The sequence below is a fragment of the Dromaius novaehollandiae genome, chromosome 1, assembly GCF_036370855.1.
Source record: "Dromaius novaehollandiae isolate bDroNov1 chromosome 1, bDroNov1.hap1, whole genome shotgun sequence".
Taxonomy (NCBI): domain Eukaryota; kingdom Metazoa; phylum Chordata; class Aves; order Casuariiformes; family Dromaiidae; genus Dromaius; species Dromaius novaehollandiae.
Window position 1 is genome coordinate 66,182,136 of NC_088098.1, and position 13,158 is coordinate 66,195,293.

At 40.8% G+C, this 13,158-nt stretch overlaps 1 protein-coding gene across 1 annotated transcript; it reads left to right on the forward strand.

The window, feature by feature from the left end:
- Positions 1–320: 320 nt before the first annotated feature.
- Positions 321–9,596, forward strand: LOC112993344 (tubulin alpha-4 chain-like). Its single transcript, XM_026116903.2, has 5 exons — positions 321–1,154; positions 4,490–4,703; positions 5,508–5,656; positions 6,041–6,721; positions 7,449–9,596. Exons 1-5 carry the CDS (start codon positions 1,152–1,154, stop codon positions 7,740–7,742), a joined length of 1,341 nt encoding a protein of 446 aa, XP_025972688.2. The 5' UTR covers positions 321–1,151; the 3' UTR covers positions 7,743–9,596.
- Positions 9,597–13,158: the final 3,562 nt, after the last annotated feature.

Consider the following 13,158-nt stretch of genomic DNA (forward strand, 5'->3'; position numbering starts at 1 on the left):
ATAAAGTGATCATGTTGGTACAGTATAGGTCTGCATTTTCATATGTGTTAAGAGAGTACTTAATTTCTTACTTTCCATGAAAGAGGCTTTTTAAATTTTTTTAATAATGTAAATGCCTGGGTGTACTTCTGGATGGCCAAGATTAGTAGTATCAAGAATAAAATATTTGGTCTTTAGTTGCATTTTTCTCTGAATTCTCACTTCATCATGCGAAAAAGATGTAGCCGTACATTATTCTAAGGGAATCCTACCATTTAATATTTGCCAGGGAGAGAGTACATGCATGTGCCATGTATATGTGAACTTTCTGATAAATGATGGTTATGGTTTTTGTTTTGGCACCTTCTTGCTGGATGCAAAAAACTTCTATTGCCCCATACTCTAGGCAGGTGAAGAGTTGAAGAACAGTTGTCTGTAATCACCTGAACAGTCCTGACAAAGATAAGGCTTGGCTGGCAGAAAGGTGAGGTGTGTTGCCTTAGCATCAGGAGGGGAGACGCTAATCAGTGTACTTCATCCACAGATGATCAAATCATCAATCAAGTGGAATTCCTTATCATCCAACCTGATTCACTTCAATTGGTGCAACTTAAGCAAGTTAACTGTTCACTGTTCATCCCCAGTCATCCTTGCCACAAAGACACAATTTTAAAATGATGTCATCTTCTGAAACAGTGTTGATACTTCATTTAAGTGTAGAAGATTATTAGCCACTGTTAAAATTTGACCATCATTAGCATATTCACCAGTTAGAGAGTTGTAGGAAACCAGTTGTTATTTGTGAAGACACCCCATATATGTTAATAAAATTCTGGCTACAAATGTTGGTTGTAACTTGTTTTTAAGCAAGTTTAGTATGACAAATTAGCTGGGAAGACTTGCTTAAGAATAGACCAGACTTGGGGCTGGGGCTTGCATATGTTTGAAGGCAGGCTGGTGATGTAAGGGGTGAGTAGTGGGATGGGAAGGTTGCCTGGGGGAGATTATGACCTCTCCTACCTGCTCTGTGATGCTGCAGGGCCCCAGCCAGCAGGGGATGAATGCCCTGCCTCCTTCCACCAGGCTGCTTAGAGCAAAACAGCAGAAGAAACATCAGTAACTAAAGTGGCTGCTTCAAATCAAGACGGGAAGTGAGCACCACAGGAGACACCATGGTAAGAAAAAAATCAGAGTGTTTTATGAAATGGTGAGCAATGAGTTTGGCCTTTTGTTTCCACTTACTCTGGTCAAGGTTTGAGTGAAGGTAGGAAGGCTGAAGTGACTTACTTGCTTCAGTGTTGGGACTGTGACTAGGTGAATGGGACCAGAGATTAATGTTAATTATCTGTGGTCTTCCTAGGCCACTGCGGTTCTCTAAATTCATCTCTTGTATAACATAAACCAGGCAACTTTATTCTGTAATTCCTACTGTGTCTAAGATTTTGTAATTGACTGGCTGGGTGAATCTTACTAAAAGCCTTTCAAGCGTGCTTTAAAAAAAAATTCTTCTTGTGAGGTTAGTAAATACTAGGAGAGCCTAAGCCAGTGCTTGTTTCCTGTCCGATTTCCCCTCACATACACAGATACAAGCAGTGCAAGGACTTTGCTTTTATTTATGTCGATGGTCTTTAGTATAGATAGACAAGTTGGCCTATAGCAATTTCATTAATAAACTGTAGTACTTTAGCATCTTTAAATGGCTTCCAGATTTCTGCAGATCTCTAGCTGTTGAAAGGAAGAGGGGGTTTTGTTCTATTCTTGCTTAACTTTATGACAAGAATATAAAGAACCCAAAGTTGAAAGTGTCGCTCTACTACACTGTGCTCTATCTCTGCAGAGGAGGGGAAGATGATATCAGCTGAAGGGACTGATCCTTCTCACTCAAAAGTTTATATTTAAAAGAATAATGGGCTGTACAGTCACATTTTCAACTGGTATTCAAACTTCATATTTATTTTTGTTTTTAAGGAACGATACCTCCAATAAATGCAGATTTATAAATGGCACAATAATGAAATAATTGCATGTTGGAAAGTGACTATGCTAAAGTATTTTTGAATTCACATAATTTTGGTTTCCTTATCGCTTCTTGCAGAGCCCTAATGTCAAATTATCATTAGGATGGTGTTCCTGGTTTGCAAACTGACTGACTTCCATCTGACCACAGAAAAAGCTGTTTTCCTAAACTGCATGATCACTTTTGAGAAACTTAAGTAGAAAGTCACCACTTTAAAAATCTAGTCAATTTTAAGTAAAAAATTTGGAATATTGGTAGAAAAGTTCCATGTGTAATTAATTTTTCAGAAGTGGTTGGTGACCTGACTCTCTTTCTTTTCTTTTAAAGAAAGGGCTGAACACCTAGTTTTGGAACACCGAGCTCTTTAAGGTGTCCTAAATTAGGAACTCAAAACAGAGAGACAACTCAAAATATAGTGACAACTTGGTCTAAGAAGATGTGAATACCCTTTCCCCCTTTAAGGTCCGTAGCTGCTTCAAAGGGGTCTGCAATATGAGTTCTGACCCTGGACTCCTGGTGATCATCAGTGGTTTGTGTCAGAAGCCCATGACCTCACTGCTAGGTCATAGGAAGAAAGGATCACAAAGAGCAGATGAGTTCAGAACACACCAGAGGGTGGCTGTAAGGAACAGTGACACAGAGTCATTCCCTGGGGACTGCCAAGTGAAGCAGAGGAATTACAGTTGAGGATTAGTTTGGTGATTTTCTTCTGCTTGGCATCTGCTGCTCCTGCATCTTTATTTTTGTAGCACAGAATCAGGAAATGTAATGCAATTATGTGAAACTCCTGGTGGTTGCTGTTTCAAAAAATAATCCAAAGTTTATTTTCCTTGATCGATTTTAAGGGGTCACTATCTCTTTGTATTTTTTAGTTCCTGTGTTCAAGTCCCACTTACTGTACAGGTCTACTTTGCATAGTACTGCCAAATGTAATGGCAACATGAAATAGGGGTTTAGGTAGCTTACGTACTCTGCAAAGGTCCTTTTACACAGCATAAAAGTCTCCACTCAAAAATGAAAATTCGATGCCTGTATACAGGGAGCAACTTTTTTCTCAGCTACAGACTGAAAAGCAAACCTCAAATGTCCTGATTCAAAATCTGCTAAAACAAAACAGAAATCTGTCTCTTCAGTTCTGCGTGGTCTGGTAGGCTACAGTGGATTTATTGAGATTATATCTAGATAGGAAATTTCTAAAGGAAAAGAATTGGGGAGTATGTGTTCATTTTTGAGACAAAAAACACTTGCAGATTACAATTAGACTATTGTATTAGCCTCTTGACAAATAAATCAGGTCTAATATGTGCAGCTACATTTGTGTTAATAAACTCATTTTAAGGAAAGGATGATCTACATCATATGCAGAAAAAGAAGGATGGGGTTGGAACTTAGTTGTTCTTTTTGGATGGGAGTTACATTTTATATACTTTAAATACAGTATGTATTTAAACATTGTATTAATGGCTTTTTCATACTACCTTGTGAGCACTAAGGCTAAGAGCAAAGAAATGTGGATATTTCCATAGATATTCCTTATGACTGAATAGGTATCACCTGCCAAAATGTCATATTCAAATATACTGTGTCCAGCAACAGTGTTTTTGAGAGAACCCTTTACATAGTACCTGAGAGTCTGCATACCAACCTACAGAAGGAGAAACATGTATTTTTCTTTTAGAATGTGATATTGTATTTTGTGTTTCAGATTTCTGGCACTAAACTATGTGCATGACCTAGTATTATACATTTTAGAAACTGGTTATTGACTGAACAGCAATGACTATAAAAGTGTATGTATGAGAGTGATTTCTCAGGAGATTAATTTAATTTAACATATGAAGAGTATCAAGTTCTCTTGAGTATTGAGTTAACTCTTCACATGTTAAATTGAATTAAAATACCTGGGGAATGGGCTGAAACAATCGATGGTTGAGATTAAATTAGGTACTAAAGGTACCTTAATTCTAGTTACTTTCATTTAATTTGTACAAACCCGTTTTCCACCTCTCCAACCCACATGTTCAAAAGAAGATTGAGAGGTCAGAAGATAATTCATTCCTTCTGTTTTATCTATAGATCAGTAAGGCAGCATAGTTGTGTTTTGTCCAGGTAAATGGACTTACCTCATATTCCTTACCTGGGATCTACTGTAGTTCATTTTGTGTATCTATGCACAGTTTTTCTGTCCGTATGAGTTTACATGCACTGCAGAACATGTACTTACTGTACACGTGTAGGTATGGCTGCAAATTTCTAACTGTTGTGATTATCGTTTTTTTCTACACACAGCAAAATACATTCATCTTCCTATTTGTAAATAAGTGTAGAGTATTTTCTATTAATTCCAATCATGTGAAAAATTGTGTATGTTTTTGTCTCATATTCAGATGAAAAAAAACCAGTGGTTGATTTGGGTTTTCAGGTAAGATCAACTTATAGACTCTCAACATATTCGCTGGTGGTTCTCACCTTTTCCCTGATCTCTCCCTTTAGCGTGAGTGCATCTCTGTTCATGTTGGTCAAGCTGGAGTTCAAATTGGTAATGCATGTTGGGAACTCTTCTGTCTGGAACATGGCATTCAGCCAGATGGCACCTTCAGGGACCAACCCAGCGATGACGACTCTTTTGCCACATTTTTCAGAGAGACAAGCACTAGAAAATATGTGCCACGGGCTATTATGGTGGACCTGGAACAAACTGTAGTAGGTCAGTATAGAACTAATCTTGGAAAATGGAAATGAATTAACTCTTCTGGGTGCCAGTATTCGATCACTGAGCAGCGGGGCAAGGCACTTACCTTTAGGGATGATTCCAACATTCAGGTAAAACTTACATATTTTAAGTTTGTAATACCAGGTATTACTAAAAGCTGTGTTATTCTCAATAAGAAGATGAAAACTGACTACGCTTTGTCATTGGCACTGTATCTAATAATTAGTAAAATCAAAAGTTTACCATTGTTAACCCCCCCACTGGTTATGAGTATAATCTACCTTTCTCCGTGAGAATCTTTACCTTCTGGTATTTTTTGTGGTGATGTTTTCTTTTGATAACTGATGGAAAATGCTTTCCTTCCATTTGGATCTGAGACAGGAGTATGAAGAATCAGGTAACAGTGGTGTTCTGAAAGATTTTTGGAGGGGAAACCACCATTTTACTCTTGCAAATCTCTTCCAGTCATTCTCCAGAAGGTTCTGATGGATTTTATCTGATCAGTATAAAGAGGTGATGTTTTCCCACAGCATGGCATAACCATCATTTGAAAAATGAATTCATCTGTATAACAGAGCAACTTAAGAGAAGCATTTCAGAGCAGCAGCTGCTTCTTTTTTTCAGAACTGAAAATATCTCAGATATTCCTTACCTTTGTACTTAGCTTCTCAACACTCAGATCTTCCATGCCATTTGTCTGCCAACACAGAATGCTGTGCTTTAGCAATTGGATTTGCTAACATTATCAGCCTTGGTGAATTATCTTTTCCAAGCTTATGCCACTTTTCTTTTGTTCAGATGAAGTGCGGACTGGCACCTACCGGCAGCTTTTCCATCCAGAACAGCTGATCACTGGAAAGGAAGATGCAGCAAATAACTATGCCCGTGGCCACTACTCCATTGGAAAAGACAAAATTGACATGGCGTTAGATCGTATACGCAAACTGGTATGTAGTATTACGTTGGAAGTAAGACTTTGGGTGGGTGGTAAGGGAAATAAAACATCACGTATGTTTTTTGGTACTGACTCTTGTTCTGCTTTTACTATTGTTATTGGCTTAGAACAGGGAAACACAGATCCTGGGAGTCTTAAGACTGGAAGACTTAAACAGAAAACCTCAAATATTGCTGTGGCATTATTATTGTAAGAGAAAGCTAGTATCATTCTAGGGAATAGCCTGAGCTTTATAGGGAAAACACAGACTGTGAGCATGTTCTGGGAAAACTGCTGATCTCTGTGCTGTATACTGAGTGTGGGTGTTGCTGTCTATCTCAAAGTGGAATTCAAAGATATATTCACTTATTCTTTCACTTTTGCTGTTGGTTTTCAGGCTGATGCCTGCTCAGGGCTACAGGGCTTCCTGATTTTCCACAGCTTTGGTGGGGGCACAGGCTCTGGCTTTACCTCCTTGCTGATGGAACGCCTCTCCATGGACTATGGAAAGAAGTCCAAGCTAGAATTTGCCATCTACCCTGCTCCCCAGGTCTCCACTGCTGTCGTGGAGCCCTACAATTCTATCCTGACCACGCACACCACCCTGGAGCACTCAGACTGTGCCTTCATGGTCGATAATGAGGCCATCTATGATATTTGCTGCCAAAACTTGGACATTGAGCGCCCAACTTACACTAACCTCAACCGCCTCATCAGCCAGATTGTCTCTTCCATCACCGCCTCGCTGCGCTTCGATGGTGCCCTCAACGTGGACTTGACCGAGTTCCAGACAAACCTGGTGCCCTACCCACGCATCCACTTCCCCTTAGTGACCTACGCCCCCATCATCTCTTCTGAGAGAGCGTATCACGAGCAGCTCTCGGTGGCAGAAATCACCAGCTCCTGCTTCGAGCCCAACAACCAGATGGTGAAGTGTGACCCGCGACATGGCAAGTACATGGCTTGCTGCATGCTGTATCGTGGCGACGTAGTTCCCAAAGACGTCAACGTAGCAATTGCTGCCATCAAGACCAAGAGAACTATCCAGTTTGTGGACTGGTGTCCAACAGGCTTCAAGGTGAGTGTGCTTCTCTGTAAGGTTTAAAGGGCAAGTTCAGTCTAGCTGAAAACTTATGTTTAAAGGTTTAGGTCTTGCATGCTTTCCACTTGTGAGAAAAATGAATATTAGGAATGCATGTGCATATAAAATGTACCCTTGGACATGCCATTGACGCAGACTCCTAAACAGTTAAATAGGTACATATATCATACAGAAGTACAGTACTATATGTACTGTATATTTAGTAATTGGAGAATGCCAACCCTCTAATAATTTAAAGAAATTACATTCCAGAGGAAAGATCAAGGTAAGGCTTATATTCTAAAGATGACACTGTTGAGACTGTCCTTCATTAGGTTAAAAAAAATTTAAAAATTAGCAATAATACATTGTTGGCAAGTGAAACATTACTACATCTCTGTGAAGACTGTTTTCTTCACTGTACCCAATTTTGCCAAGTGTACTACTGTATTTTTTTAAGCTTCTCTTCATTTAGAGTCCAGTTCCAGTTGCACTCTCTTTTTTTTTTCTCAGTAAAGGATAGGAATTGACTTGTGCCCCAAGGAATAGCTTGAATGCCATTAGCCTTACGAGGGATTTTGCTGATGTGATTTGAGTTTTTCCCCACCTCTTTTTCTTCCCAACCACCAATGGTTTTACAATTTTCTCACCCTTTTTATTGTGTCTTTTAATCCTTTTTCTCATAACTTCCTTTATTCCACCACCTTTCTATTGTTATCTGCAGGTTGGGATTAACTACCAGCCCCCCACAGTTACCCCAGGAGGAGACCTGGCCCAGGTTCAGCGAGCAGTCTGCATGCTGAGCAACACCACGGCCATTGCAGAGGCCTGGGCAAGGCTCGACCACAAGTTTGACCTGATGTACGCCAAGAGAGCCTTTGTGCACTGGTATGTGGGGGAAGGCATGGAGGAAGGAGAATTTGCAGAGGCCCGGGAAGACTTATCTGCCCTGGAGAAGGACTATGAGGAAGTGGGAACTGACTCATTTGAAGATGAAAATGATGGGGGTGAATCTTAAAATTCAGTTTGCCCTTTTCTGTGCATAAGATTGCCTCTGTGTCTCTTTATTTCATGTGGCTGCATTTTTGCTTGTTTCACACATACCAAGTCTGTAGGGTGTGTTAGTAGAGTGCAAACATTATGAGTTTAAAAAATACCATCTCCACTATGAGATCACAAGACAGTCAGCACAGGATATATGACCAGCTAATGATTAGCCACTATTCCTCAGAGGGCAACAGGCTTCATTTCTTTGCCAATATATCATGTAAACAAGTTACTTCTGGAGCTAAGGGTCCGTCTACTGTCACTTATTCAATACAAAGATACAGTCATGTAGCTGCAATCTCATGATCTGAGAAACTCTTGCTTCAAAATGTCACAATATTGTGCTAAAAACACTAAATGAAGAGACATTACATGCAGTGCTTAGTCTTTATTTCATACTAATTCAAAACATAACATTAGTAAAGCTGTAAGATTCAGTGAGAGCTCTCAGTTTTAAGTATATCTGCTCCTTCAAACATTTCTGGAAGATATCCTATTGAAGCTTCCTTAAGAAAATTGTATTCCTTTGATTCTTTCCCTCATATGCTTGTCTCATTTCATTTTGCCTGATCTTACCAAATTTGTCTCTCCTTCCTTATGTTTTTCCATGGGTCTCACATATTCTCCACCACCTCCAGCCATTATTCCTTTATTCCTCCTCACTAGGCTCTGCTCAGAATCTCCTGCCTGTCTAATCTTTACATTATCACCCTCCTTGAAACCCTCTCTCTTTTCTGGGTCTTCATGTCTCTGTGAGATGCAGTGTGGCAGGTAATGAAGCTGTAGTCTGCAGACATGAGGGCAATGACCTCTGGCAGGAGAGTACGAATGCCAAGGAAATGTGTAGCCTACAACTGCAGCTGGAAAAACATGCAAGGAAGCCCTAAGCATTCATTTCCCTTTTAACAGAGCCTTGGACAAAGGAGAAAAAGTTCTTGGCACTATTGGAACCAAGAACTTACAGCTAGTCTTAGCGCCATTGTTTCTACAGATTTTGCCAGGTGCCATGAGCAGGGGCACAATTCAGTGGGAGTTTAGAAAATGCTATGCTTGTGCAGCAATTGTGTAACAATCAAAGCAGGACTGGTCTGGAAGCGCAAGTATGTGGACAGCCCTGTTGTCACTGCTAAATGGATAACTTCTCTGACAGAACTAAAGGCCTTAAAATGAGCAGCTTGTGGAATGCAGGACAGAAGCATTACAAGTTCCATCAAACTTTCTGAAACCACGGTAAATCAGAGCCATGACAAAGAATGTGTGCCATAGTTACAGGTGGAATGTCTGAAAACATATGACTTCACAACGTAGTCTTCATAATTAATATTTTTGCATATTCCCATTGTTCCATGATTTTAGAACTGTGTATTGTTGAGGTATGCATGCAGATGGCCAGTCCTGGCCTGAGGTTAAACTGATGGGATAATATGAGAAACTGCTACATGTTGCAGACAATGGAAGGGGAAGAGTGGCTGGTCAACCCCAGGCTGGGTCTAAACTAGTAAGTCGTAATGGCAGGAGAAACTACCAGACATTACACATAGTGAAAGGGGTGTTTTGGGGACTCCCCTTGAGTGAAAGGTGTCAACAGAAAATGAAGGGGGTGGTTCAACTAAAGCTGAAATTACCAAATAAAAGTGTAAAATCAGAAAAACAGGGCCAGTGGGGAAAAAGCTGGGGTATGTGTTTATTTGGGGGGAGGGCATGAAAAGGGTGATACAAGGCAAAGCAAATCATGCAATAGGGTCTGTTTGTGGGTACCTGTCAAGCAGCCTCAATGCCTGAACAACACCTGGAACAAGACATTAAACCCATTGTTCTGACCTTACCAAGTTTGTCTGACTTGCTTATGTGGTCAGGGTTATCTGGAAGGTTTCCCTTGACATAGATGAGAAGATACCCTAGAAGGAATAGAGGATGGACCAAACCTCCTTAACATATAGCTCTATAGTTTTTTAGCACTAGATATATTATTGATCTTTCATATGTAAATTTCTTTAAGAAAAACAATGTTTTCACTGAAACATATACTCATCAAATACAAATTCCAGCAGTGCTACAGAAATGGTCTATTTTTTTCCCCCTAACTGTTGGAGGCTGTTGCCCCCTTTCTGGTAGCTCAGTTTGTATTAGGTCTGCTAAAAGGTCATAAAAAAGCAGGCACATCCAGAAACTTGACTGACAGGTGCAAGATGTAGTTTGCCCTACTTTTTATCTGCAAATGAGTGGCTGGTCTTTGTACTATAAACTGTAGTTCTGAACATGCTATATTAAGGTAAGTAATTCTGCAAGTGCAGATCTACTTCTACAAATTTTTACATACATATACATATTTTGTGCATGACAATCCTAACCAAAAAGGAAGCAACTCTTCTGAAACTGTATCCCAAGATGTACTGCATTTTTCTTTATTGAAATGTCATTAAAAAAAAAAAAGCAGCTCAGTTCTCTGTTTCAGGCAAAATGTTTGAAAGCCAGTCTTTTATTAATATAGCAGAATTCTGTGCAGATATTAAAAATGCTAGATTTTGGAATTTTAGAAATACTTGAAATGAGATATTCTCAAGTCTCACAGTAGGTGGCAACAGAATGACAGAATGGAGTTTTAGAGTGGATACATTGAAGCATTTACATCATTCATCTAACTTATGAAGGTATCATACCATATGAAACGTGGAAGATGCAAAGACCTTTGTGCACCATATACTGTCTACATAAGCATCAAATCAAAAGTTAAAGGGACTTGTATTACCACCAAAGAACCTCCTAGGAATACACCATTTTCTAAGATCTGCACAATACCGTTGTAAGTTAATCCAAAGTTTTGCCACTGTTGTTACATCACTTGGATAGCTGATCTGTAAGGAATGATGTACCTCTGGTAGAGGAGGTATCTTTCATGAGAAAGAAGTTATTGCCCTTCATTTGCCTGCTAATGTTTTTATGCCTATTCAGAACAGAACTGATCGATCACAGGACTTAATAGTTCTCTCAGTTCAAGATCTGTTGAACAGTACTTCTCTTTTTTATTCAAAAATGCTATTTTCAGAGGTCAGTCATTTTTAAATAGAGAAAAGGCTTTAGTTTTAATACTGCTATTTTAATTTTTACTATTCCATTCTGTTGTTCTGGAGGGCACCTATGCTGCAGCGCCCAGTACATGCGCACACAAGAAGCCCTTTGAGCATGTCCAGACCATTCCAGTTGTATCCAGACTGTGCATCACCCTCAGGAACAATGACTGTTCACAAGCCCTCTGGTGTACCAGCAAAGCCACTCTACCACTCATGCCAGATTCGCTCATTTGCACACTTCAGGACTCCATAGCAGAGGGTTTTTTTTATCCTCAGCTCTATTTAGCTCTTGGCATCATCTACCAGGGTCCCAAGGTAAAAACTGAACTGGACAGACCTACGCCAGACCTTTGGGCTACTGACCTTCCCCCTGCACAGCATGTCTTGTGCCTGTTGCATATATGACAGAGATGTTGAATGATTGCCCCTACAAGCTAACCATCTTCCCACACAGGCTGAAATGCCAGCATGGAGCAAGCTGACTTCATTCCCAAGAAGCCAGGCCCCAGGGCACGCCTGCCTGATCTCTCTCTGGAGAAGGCCTAGAGGCTTGATCAACAAAACTCACTAGCACTTGGGAACACAGTCCCACGCTGTGCTTACAGGTTATCCTCTAAATCAAGACTGAGGGCTGCCTGCCTAAGCACTTGGCAACACAGGTGCACAGAACAAAATAAGGAAATATGCTGCTCAAATGAAAAACAATATGCCCAAGTCTTCATCTTGACTTTTAGGTCTGTGTTTGGCTTTCACCCTAGGCCAGCACGTATTTCCAACACTTGAGTTCATAGGCTATCTCAAGACAGAGCAGGTAGAGCATTGGTTTTGGTCTAAAGCAGGTTTGCAAAGGCCCTTTTTCAGATATGCGTTTGGGAGAAATACAAGAACAATCAACTTAGTCATCTCCAGACTCTTCAAATTCAGTTGATTCCAGAGAGAAGGCACAGAGCCATTGTAATCCTGCCGGCCAGTTTCCCCCTGCTCCTGGAAGCAGTCAACTAGTAAGGCATGACCCAGACTCTGTTCAGTGTGGCAATCCAGGACTAGTGAGTCTATAGGTCCTGGGACATGTGAGTTTGAGTGTCTTTGCAGGGAAGGATTAACACTGACCCCAAGAGGTGTCCTCACTGCCTACCTAAGGAGAGCAGGAGAGCAGCAATGGAGGGGCAGAGCAGGTGCAAAACCAGACCAACCTGCAAACTTTTCAGTAATTGATAGAGCCCTTCTAGCTTTTGTAGCTGCTAGATCTGACATGTTGATTCAAAGAATGCCTAGGAGGATTTGGGTGGTGGACTGCCCAGTGTATTTGGCTGTGAGACTTTTTCCTAAGATGATTTCCTGCACAGAGCTCTACATCTGTAGGAGCCATAGGTATTAGCATTTCACTCTCCCTTGCATGACAGAGCTTGGCTGGACCATTACTGCGTTGTCTCTCTGCAGATATCTCTGCACATGAGTCACAGAAATCTATCAGACAACAGAAACCCTCCTCCAATAGTGCTGTTCTGTAAGGACTGTTCCTGATGGGGCTAACAGCAGGAAAACACCTGGTGTGATCCCTGTGATGCACAGGTGATGCCAAAATGGGCGGAGAAACTTTATCTGTATGTGGGTAGCACTAGACCTGCTCTCCCCTAAACTTTCTTGGCTATGCCAGTCTGCTCAAGCACCTACATACTCATCACTGTGCGTCTGAGGCAGACTGGCTCCTGTCCTGTCCTGACAAGGCATGTAATCTGTCCCCAGTGAGTCTGGCCTGAGATTGCTTTGTGGATGTGTCATCTTACCCAGCAGAAGCTTGTGGAGAGGCACCATAGTCAGCCAGTAACTGGCAGGATGGACTTCAGAGTTTGTGCTATGGTGTTTTGGCAGAGACATGCTATGCAGCATGCTGAGCCATGGTATGTGAGCACTGCAGTGTAGCCTCAGCCCCCATGTTCTTGGTAGAAAGAGATGAGGGCATCCCAAGTTGGCTACTCTCACAAATCTCTCTAAGCACATGCCAAGACTAATAATATGAGTGGTGTGGGAGTCTTGTGTCAAAGGTGCTGCCAAAAGCGTCAACACAATCTAAACTATCCATTTGACCTAAGAGACAGGAACCAAAGTTGTTATCGTATTTTAATACAAAATGGGATAAGCTAAGAAAGATGAGAAATTACCAAGGCTATTCCAAGTCTATTCCTTACAGGTGCCAGAAGGTAAATGTTATTTTTTATGTTGCTATTTTCAAAATTCAAGCAGTAGAGGCAGATTCTTCATGAGGTGTTGGCATTTCTCTACACTATTAACAATAGAGTGTACACACACACATAC

Coding starts and splice junctions, on each gene's coding strand:
- LOC112993344 (XM_026116903.2), top strand. Junction 4,704..5,507: donor CCTGGAACAAACTGTAGTAG/GTCAGTATAGAA, acceptor TCTTTTGTTCAG/ATGAAGTGCGGACTGGCACC. Junction 5,657..6,040: donor TAGATCGTATACGCAAACTG/GTATGTAGTATT, acceptor GTTGGTTTTCAG/GCTGATGCCTGCTCAGGGCT.